Raw genomic sequence first — 9371 nt, 5'->3', positions numbered from 1 at the left:
CGCCCGGCCCGCCGGAGGCGCTGGGAGGCGACACATGGTCCCGGCTCCGCGCGCCCAGCCCGCCGGGCGGCAGGTTGGCGGCGAGGGAGGGGGCCGAACATTCTTCCTCCCCTCGCTGCACCACTCTCCCGCGCTGCTCTTGCCTCTCTGCCTTCTCCAGGATTCACTCTCCCTCTTTTCTTTTCTTTCTTTCTTTTCGCTTTCTCTTTTCCGACTGCGTCCCGGGCTGCTCCCGGGGAGGGGCGCGGGCGGCCGAGCAGCTTGCAAACTCCGGCTCGGGACGGGAGCAGGTGCTGCCTCCAGCTGCTAGTGCCTGGAAAGCGTGAGGTCTGCGCTAGGTGAGATGGGGGTGTGGGCCCTGTCCCCCGAGCCGTCCTGGCACCTCCGCATGGCCTGGGGATGCTGGGTGGAAAAGGGGACCCAGGAGAAGTGAACTTGAGGCTCCTGTCTCCGCAGGGGGGTTTTGCCGGAGGCCTCCAGCTTCCCTGGTCGGCTGATCGCAGTCCCTAGGACCCTCGGGTGCCTTCCGCTGGGGCCTGAAGAGGCCCGTCTGGGGTGCTTGGTGGTGAAGGGGGTTCAGGCGCCTGGGGGGAGGGGTGACCGGGACAGGCCCGGACAGCGCCCCGCTCTCCTGGCACCTTTCACTTTCCTCCCTCCCGGCACGGCTGCCTGCGACCTTTTTCCTTTTCTCTTTCCTCGTTGCACCATTTCCTCTCCGTTCCCAAAGCCAGGTGGTCCTTGCCCTAACCCACGGTCTGCGATAAGGGACAGTAGACAAGAAGGGAAAGTGAATGGATTCCGGAGAGGGAGGTGGGGCATTGGGAGTGAATGACGATTTGGGGCTGCAAAGCGGGACTTGCAGAATTGGGGTGGAGCTGAGGGTCCTGGACAGGGAAGCGGCCAGGCCTGGGAAGACAGAGAAGAGATGGGACGAGGACGGCAGAATTAGGGGCAATTGGCTCATGAAACCAGAATTAAGTGGCAGGTTAGAGGAAAGTGTCACCAGAAGCTCCCGAGCCTGTCCCCAGGGGGTTATTTGGGAGTCTGGGCTGAAATGGGACAGTGAGTATGAGGCAAGGCTTAGGCATCTGGACCATCCCGGGAGATGGGAAGATAGGGATCTCCTTTCTCCAGGGAAGTGATGCCTCCCGGCCGGAGGGCAGGAAGCTTGGAGGTCTCACCTTCCTGAAGGAAGGGGCCGGACATCTGTTCTGGGCCCGGCTTCCAGCTGGTGGAATGCCTTCTTCCTGCATCCTTGCCCACTCCCTCAGCCCAGGAGAGGGGAGGGACAGATAAGAAGGCCGAGAGAAGCAGAGCTAGAGATGTGGAGACAGGGGGACGAAGGAAAACTAGAAATGGCCAGAGGAGCCAGAGCGGGAGGTGGAGGGCACAATGCGAATCCTCTCCCGTGAGCCCCTTGCCGACCCCCACCCAGCGTGCCGTCCACCCCAAGCCACCCTGCCCCGCTCATCTCTCCTTTCCTGTTCCCAGGAGTCATGCCCCTGCTGCTGGTTCTGCACTGGAAACATGGGGCAGGAAGCCCTCTTCCCATCACCCCTGTCAATGCCACCTGTGCCACACGCCACCCATGTCACAGCAACGTCATGAGCCAGATCAGGAACCAACTGGCACAGCTCAATGGCAGCGCCAATGCCCTCTTCATTCTCTATGTAAGTTCTCCTGCAGGATATCTAGGAAGGAGGGGCTTGCAAAGGAGTAGCTGACCTTGGCTGGAAGGGACCCCTTTGGAGCTAGAAGGAGGCTGTAAGAATAAGTTTGGTTGACCCACACCCACGTTCCCACCCCTGCCTCCCCACGCCCCAGGCTGCAGGGCCAGAAACCACTTTCTTAAGGTCTCAAGGCCAGTGAGGGGCAGAGCTGGGATGAGGAGGGGGCCTGACGCTTCCAGTCTTGTGAAAGATCGAGGGGATTAAGGCAGTGAGTGGACCAGGAGAAGAGGGGCCATGGGTGTCTGCAGGGATGCACAGGAAGAGGCAGAGTGTGGTGAGTGAAAGTGCAAGTGCGTGTGGTGTACCCGCTGAGGTGTCACCAGTGAGATGCCACATTTTCCTTTCCTTCTCTATGTGGTCATGGTGATGATGGTGACAACCGCTTACACGGTCTAGGCAGGTGGTGGCGAACCTACGGCACACGTGCGCAGTGGGCTGTTTGTTATCCTGGAAATCTTGAGAAGGTTTGGCCCTGGCTAGTCTAGGCCTTGATCATTAGCAAGTTTGGTCACACTTGTGATTACTTCCAGCTCTCAGGACAATTCTGAATGCCTGCAGGGCAGGGAGTTGGGTCCTCCTGCTTTAGGTGGGGAAACAGAAACTTGAGAGCTTGCCCTGAGGCTGGCAGCAGGGCTGGAATGTCAACCCTTGACTCCCTTGTCACCTCCCCCTGCCTTTTTTGTCCCTCAGTACACAGCCCAGGGGGAACCGTTCCCCAACAACCTGGACAAGTTGTGCGCTCCCAACGTGACGGACTTCCCGCCCTTCCACGCCAATGGCACAGAGAAGGCCAAGCTGGTGGAGCTGTATCGCATCATTGCCTACCTTGGTGCTGCCTTGGGCAACATCACTCAGGACCAGAAGCTCCTGAACCCCAACGCGCTCAGCCTTCACAGCAAGCTCAGTGTCACCGCAGATGTTATGCGGGGGCTGCTCAGCAACATACAGTGCCGTCTGTGCAACAAGTACCACGTGGCACATGTGGACGTGGCCTATGGCCCCGACACCTCAGATAAGGATGTCTTCCAGAAGAAGAAGCTGGGGTGTCAGCTCCTGGGGAAGTACAAGCAGGTCATTGGCGTAGTGACTCAGGCCTTCTAGACAGGAGGCCTTGAAGAGTGTCGCGGACTGAGGGGTCTCAGAAGCAGGATCCAAATGTGGGGATGGGAAGCAGGATCCAAAAGAATGGCTGGGGCCCAGGGCGTCATTTATCCCAAGTGGGGGCTGCTGGCAGGCCCCAGAGGGTTCCCAGCATGTCAGGGCCTCTTTACAGCACTGACCAGAAGAGGTGCCCTTCCGGTAACCAGGGTGTCACACTGGGGAGGGAAGTGTAGGCAGCGTTTCTGCTCCCACTTGTCCCCTCAGTCCTTGCTCAAACCGCACAAGTTGTCTATAGCAGCCCTGACAAAGGGCAAGACAGTGAGGGCCAGGGGGTCACTGGCCCCCAGTGGAGTGACTGCCATTTGTGCCTTTGTTTTCTCTAGACTTTGGAAGGTTTAGTTGGGACATGGGCAGGCCAGAGGGTCTGGAGTCCAGAACTCCTTGTCCCTTAAAAAATTTAGTGGGTAGAAGATAGAGAAGGGGTGGGACACTGTCTTCTTTCAAACATGATCAGAAAGCTTAGGCCCAGGTATTGTTGGGTAGATGGTTCCAGAAGGTCATTGGTGTTTAGGCTCTTGGGGAGGCAGAGAGGCCACCTTCAAGCCTGGGAAGGAAGATGCTGAAAGGAAGAGAGGCCCCCAAAGCCTTTGTTCTTCTTCCTTTTCTCTGCACTCTCTTTCTACAGCCTGGCATGGCCAGGATCTGGTGGCCGGATCTAGAGCAGGGTACATGGAGGTGGGTAGGGGCAGGTTGCAGAGACAGGTGAGGAGCTTCAGTGGGGACCCAAAATCTTCCTCTTGGGGACAGGAAGGGCACAGGTAGTTCAGAGAGCAGCTCACATTGGAGGCCTGTAGAGGCCCGGTGAAGTCACACAAAGGTACTTGAGGGGGACTAGAGCTCGTCTTGGGTCCCTAGAGCAAGGGGTCACAGAACTTGAGGTCAGGGTCTCAGAGAAGCCTGAGACCCAAGAGTGCTGTGTGTCTGGCCCAGCACGATTATCTATTTATTATGATGTCCTATTTATGTTAACTTATTGGTGCTTTAAATGGTGAAGTTAATCCCTTCCCTGCTCTCTACCCAGCAGGGAACCAGAGCTGAGCCTCTTGGCGGGGCCTGGTGTGGAAGCTGACATGTTACAAGTGGAATTAGCCTTACGGGTGAAGCTCAGAGAAAGGTCAGGGTCTGAGAGATCTGGCTGGCATCCCTGTTCCCCTCCTTCTGGACTTGCTTTGGAGGTGTCAGGGACAGGCAGCCGGGGCTAGACCAGTTTGTGTGTGGGGGCTTTGTTTTCTTCTTGGCTCCAGGACGCTTTTTCCCACCGTGCTCTCTAGCACCCCCTGGAATTGTGCTCTGATGGCACCATTCACCATGGAAATGAGTGGCCCTGGGGCAGGGGGCAAGGCTGCTCCCTTATCTTCCTCAGTGAAGGGTCTTTGTCACACATAGAGGGAGCCTGACCCAACACCCAGCACACTCCTGCGTGGTGGGCAAGCTCCTTGGGTGGCTTGAACACCCATCAAGCGAGTGCGTGGGGTGTTGGGGCAGTACGTGGCCTGAGCAGCTGCCCCTGTGCTCTGGAGCAGGGAAAGTGAGACCTGAGATGTTTGGGACGCAGACCAGGAAGCTGTGGTTCCTGCTCCCCCGCCTCCTTCCCACTCCCACTCATGTCTGGGTTCCCAGGAATGGAACCCGATCTGCTCTCTTCCTATATGTTGGGGCCTGGTGAGCAGAGAAACACCCTCAGGTCTGGGAGCAAGAGAGGGAGGGAGGCGGCCCAGCTGGGGCAGCTGCTGAGAGCAGCATTCTGGCTGCTTCTCAAGCCCTGAGCAGGCGGCAGTCCTAGCAGTCCAGCCCCAGGGTTATGGTCCTGATGACGGTCCTTAACACTCACTTTGCACCTTCTCTCTTATTCTCTAAGCACTTTACCTGGATGGGGGCGGGCAGCCAGTGGGCTGCCCCGAGGTCTGGGGTGGGGAAGGTTAGGAGCTGCGCGTCCCAGTGGGGTGGCTAAGCTGTGGTGTGTGTGGTAGAGGGGGCCACAGCTGCTGTGTCTTTTCCAATGCATTTTCAATTTGGGTCACGTCCTTGTCCAGGATCACAGCCTGCCACCCTCTTATTTCTCTGTTCCTTTGGGCGTGGCTTGGGAATGGCTGCACTTTCCAAGCTGAGCAGCAAGAAAGACAGCTTGTCTGGAAGCCAGGATGGAGGATTCTGTAGCCCGGGGCCAGCTCAACTTGCCATCATCCCAGCTCCCTGTGCACATGGATTCCCTGCGCTGGACCTACCTGGCAGCCTTGGAGGGCTCAAGAACCAATAGAACTGCTCCTCCCTGCCTACACAATCCCTGGCTCCTTGACACTCTCTGCCCAGCCTGGACTCTGCCTGAAGGACTCAATCCTCAGTGTTCTTTCTAGATCTAATTTCAGCAGGTCAGCGCCCACTTTGCACAGTATCACTGAATTATGGAGCCTTTGTGTGAGCAGCTTTGTGGGGAGTAAACTGTACATTTCCGCGTTTTCACCTACTGGTATTGACCCCCACCTGGCATGATGGGTCGTGTGCCTGGGCCAGAGAATGAGGGGTGGGTCTCCTGCAGAGGATGGGGTAGACAGTCATTTTGCAGAAAGAAGTATAGGGGCTCTTATTTATTATTTAAAAATTTAAACCACAAAAGCACTGCTAGTTTACTTGTCTGTCCTCATCCTCCTCCTTATCCCCAAACCTGATTAAGTCGGTCCAGCCTGCTTTGCTGGGTCTCCAGAGCAGACTTAGCAAATGGGGTTGGAGCCTCAGAATCTATGGAGGTAGCAATTGCCTTTCCGACAGTACAGATGTTCCCATGTCAGATTGATCTCCAGCCCCCTACCTGGGCTGTATCTCCCATTCGCACTGCTAGCTCAGTGGGCCCACCGTGGAGCCTTAGATGTTTCCCTCCTTCCTTTCCGCTGGAAAGGACTTGGCCTTGGGTGATAAATTCCTCTTTGATGAATGTACCCTGTGGGAATGTTTCATAAAGACAGATTATTTTAATTTATTCAATGTCATATTTAAAATATTTATTTTTTATACTGAAGGAATACTTTTTTTTAAGAAAAAGAGAAATTAATAAAGAATCTGCTCTTGGCAAGTACTCTGGAGTGTACTGATGTGGGGAGACAGGAGGGGTGGGGACCAGCGTGGTCCTGGTGGTCCAGCTGGGTGGGACTCCGCTGGATAAAGGGCAGGAGGGTGGGAAGAGTGGAGCCTCCACTGGCCAAGGGTTCTGGCACTGACGGGTGGGTGAGTGGGATTTTGGCCCAGGCAGAAAGTGGATGACGTCTAGATCATGGGATGTCATCAAGGAAAGGGATGAATTCTCATCTGTGGGGAGCGGTGTTCTTTGGTTACTCACTAAACTCTTACAGGAACCCCACTGATTTATTCCCATTTAACAGAGGAGGAAACAGGCTCAGAGAGATGAAACCAAATGCCCAGGGCCATCTGAAGTATTTAAGAACAATTAGGGTCACCTCTTCAGCTCCAAAATCTGTTCTTTCCCCTGTGGGAACTTTAGGGACTTAGAAAATACCCGCTGCAGAGATCGCTATCATCAGGAAATGGTCACTGACCACCCGGAGGGACTTAAGAAGTGTAGGCCTAAAAGACTCCAGGGAAAGAAGGAGAAGGGTCCTTCCTGGCCTCACACATGCCAGAGTCGGAGTTGACCTGCTACCCTGATGACTTCTGTTGGTCTTTCTTCGGCCTGAGCAATTCCCGCAGTGGCCCTGCTGTGCTTCTCCTGCCTTACACTTGGGGATGTAATTTTCATAGCAACCTTCTTCCCAGCCTCCTGGGACCCTTTCTTTGGGGGAGTAAGTAAGGCTCAAACTGGGTAATCACAGACACAGAGGCCTGGAGTAGCCCCAAATGTCTCCCCAAGTCTCTCTCTGGGATTGGGATCTGGGCTTCCCAGATTTTGGAGATCTGGGCAGGGTTTCTGAGAATCACCTACTTGTTCATGCATTTATGTTTCCTGGCATCAGTCCTTGCCTTCTAGAAGCTCAGAGCTAAAATTGCTGTGGAGGAAATGAATACCTCCTCTAGGAAGATGTGGGTGATGGAAGAGGTTCCCAAGAAGCAAGGAGGTCAAGATAGGGAGATTACTCACTCTGGAATCAACTGGGGACTTTGGCGGCCTGCTCTCTAGATGGTGAAGGGGCTAGTCTGTGACGTGGGGCAACATGGGCCTCATCTGAGAGCAGACTAAAACTGAAGTCTTGGCTTCACTCACCACCCTATACCCAGTCATTCAGAATCTGGCCTTTAAGCAAGACCCCAAGCTGTGTGCGTGCACGAGGACACAGAGAAAGGTTACTCTGCCCTCTTATCTCATGCTTCTCCGGAGGCCACCAGGCCAAGTGCAAATCTCCCTGGATGGTGCAGGCAACCATGGGAAGGCAGACCTGAGGGTCCAGAGCTCAAGTCTCCCCGAAGGCAGCCCCAGGTCTCCTTGCCCTCGTGCTGGCTGAGTCCTTCGGGCAGGCTACACCTGCGAATATATCCTTGTAGTACCCGTGGGTGGAGATAGTCTTTCCATTGCCCAGGGTAAACAGGTTAAAGCTTTTCTAAAGAAACCTTTACTAGGAGACTACAGGAAACCAAAACAAATGCCAAAGAGCAGAAAGGGAGGGAAGGACAGGGATGGTGGACAGACGGCCCAGGTTTCTGAAATTCTCCACCAGGGAGAGGGTCCCATCCTGGCCAGAAAGAACAATAGTCTGTTAATTGGTTATTGGGTCACCCTCCAAATGAGAGGCAAAACAATCAGTGAAGCAAGGGAGGTGGCCTGCTGGCTGGGAGGGGCCAGCCAGGGCTCTGGCCTGGCTCTATCACTGCTCAGGGCAGCCCTGGACCTGTTCTACAAGCTCAGCTCACTTTTCTGTGAAACTGCAAGAACAGTCAATGGTGAATGTCATTCTATCTACCAAAATAACCAGAGACTAGGAGTAGGCAAGCTGGGTGAATTTTATGTCTCTTGGGACCCAGTCTGTCCATTCTTGGGTGGAGGGAGATGTGAAGCAGAAGGAATCTCAGACACCTGGTGCCCCTTTTGCAGGTGATAGGGAGTCACTCTGTCCCAGAGAATGCAGAAGTGAGGATTTGGACAGTTGAGTCCAAGGCCACAGGTAGGCTGATGATGGAGCTGGGGTGAGCACAGTGGACCAACATTCCAGCAGATCGAGCCCTTGTAGGCAACCTGAGTCCCAGGCTTATAAGACACTTAGACATAGACGCCTTGTGACCTTAGGTAGGAGGTGGAGCATGTGGGCCACCCAGATTCCTAGCTAAGCCTTTACCCATCCATGTTCTCAGGAATTCAGCAGGACACAGGGCCCACCAATCTAGGAGGATAATCGCCAACAGCTATTCTACTGCATACACAAGTCTATGGGCTCAGTGAGGTGCTACGCTTTATAGTTTACAAAGCATTTTCTCACCCATCATTAGATCCTCCCTACCACTCTGTGAAGTTAGGGTTGCATATTCACTCAATTTCACAGATGACGAAACTGAGGGTGGAGTGGGACTCGTGTGTGTATGTGTGTGTGTGTGTGTGTGTGTATACATGCATACACATATGCACATGTATGGGCAGGAAATAGAACCCAGGGCCTTGCTCATGCTAAGTACATGCTGACACACTGAGCTATGCCCCAGCCATGCAACGTTCTTGATGTTTATGTCTGTGGTGGTCATCTGGTCATGTACCTGGTCAAGACTGATAAAGGCTTCTCTGCAGCAGGTTTTATACTCAAGGAGCTCAAATAGAAGAAAGAGAACCTCCCAGATAAATTCCTAAATTTGAAGATGGTACAGAAGGGGAATTTATTTACGACACCAAAGCAATCATGTTTGCAACACACATGAAGTTCACAAAGGAAACAAGGTGCATTTATTTCCTAATTTAAAGTTCTCTTTGTTCTCAACAGCGTCTAAGACAGCTTATAACAGAAGGTACATAATAAAAATACCAATAAAAGAGATAGAGACTCAGCATCAGAGAAATATAAACAGACCGAGAAAATAAGACCACAGAAAGAAAAAAAAATAAATATTTCAGATCACAAGGGGCCATGTAATTACCATGGCTGAACTTCAAAGTTGGCTCTGAGATTCCTGGCAGCTAAAGGAAAAAGGGAAATGTTATCTTATTATGTGATTCTCATAATTAGAAAAGAGGAGGCTCAGGGAAAGAAGAGCCTGGGACTGGGACTGGGCCCCAGAGGGAATTTTTCTCTGAAACCATGGTACATAGTGAGTGACATGATGGGCCCCACTTTCATCAGTGTGTGGATTCCTGGGGTGGGGGGCTGTTGCTGCAGCAGTCTTTGCAAAAGCCAGAGTCCAACCCAATGAAGTATAGCCAATGAGGGGAGTCTACCAGCAGCCAGTCTGACACAGGCACAAACTGGGGCTTTGGCCCACCTAGGGCTGAACTGTTGAGTCTTGAAAGTGTGGTAGGGGGGCATATGACTCAGAAGATTCTACCTACACATTTTA

The 9371-nt window shown here is 53.6% G+C and overlaps 1 protein-coding gene across 4 annotated transcripts in view; it reads left to right on the top strand.

Annotated features, from left to right (window-relative positions):
- Nucleotides 1-5865, top strand: part of Lif (leukemia inhibitory factor) — a 15925-nt gene extending 10060 nt beyond the window's left edge. For 3 of the 4 annotated variants that reach the window (XM_013520369.1, XM_005396246.2, XM_005396245.2), the window contains exons 3-4: nt 1492-1670; nt 2421-5865. In XM_013520369.1, coding sequence (XP_013375823.1) covers nt 1492-1670; nt 2421-2831 — 590 coding nt within the window. In that variant the 3' untranslated portion in view covers nt 2832-5865. Of the gene's footprint in view, nt 1-6; nt 74-1491; nt 1671-2420 lie in introns of those variants that run through there. The other variant, XM_005396248.2, reaches the window with a different exon arrangement.
- Nucleotides 5866-9371: the final 3506 nt, after the last annotated feature.

The sequence above is a fragment of the Chinchilla lanigera genome, unplaced genomic scaffold (assembly GCF_000276665.1).
Source record: "Chinchilla lanigera isolate Chin_1 unplaced genomic scaffold, ChiLan1.0 scaffold00054, whole genome shotgun sequence".
In the NCBI taxonomy this organism is placed as follows: Eukaryota; Metazoa; Chordata; class Mammalia; order Rodentia; family Chinchillidae; genus Chinchilla; species Chinchilla lanigera.
Note: the sequence above shows the minus strand (reverse complement) of the source record. Positions and strands in the feature narration are given on the sequence as shown.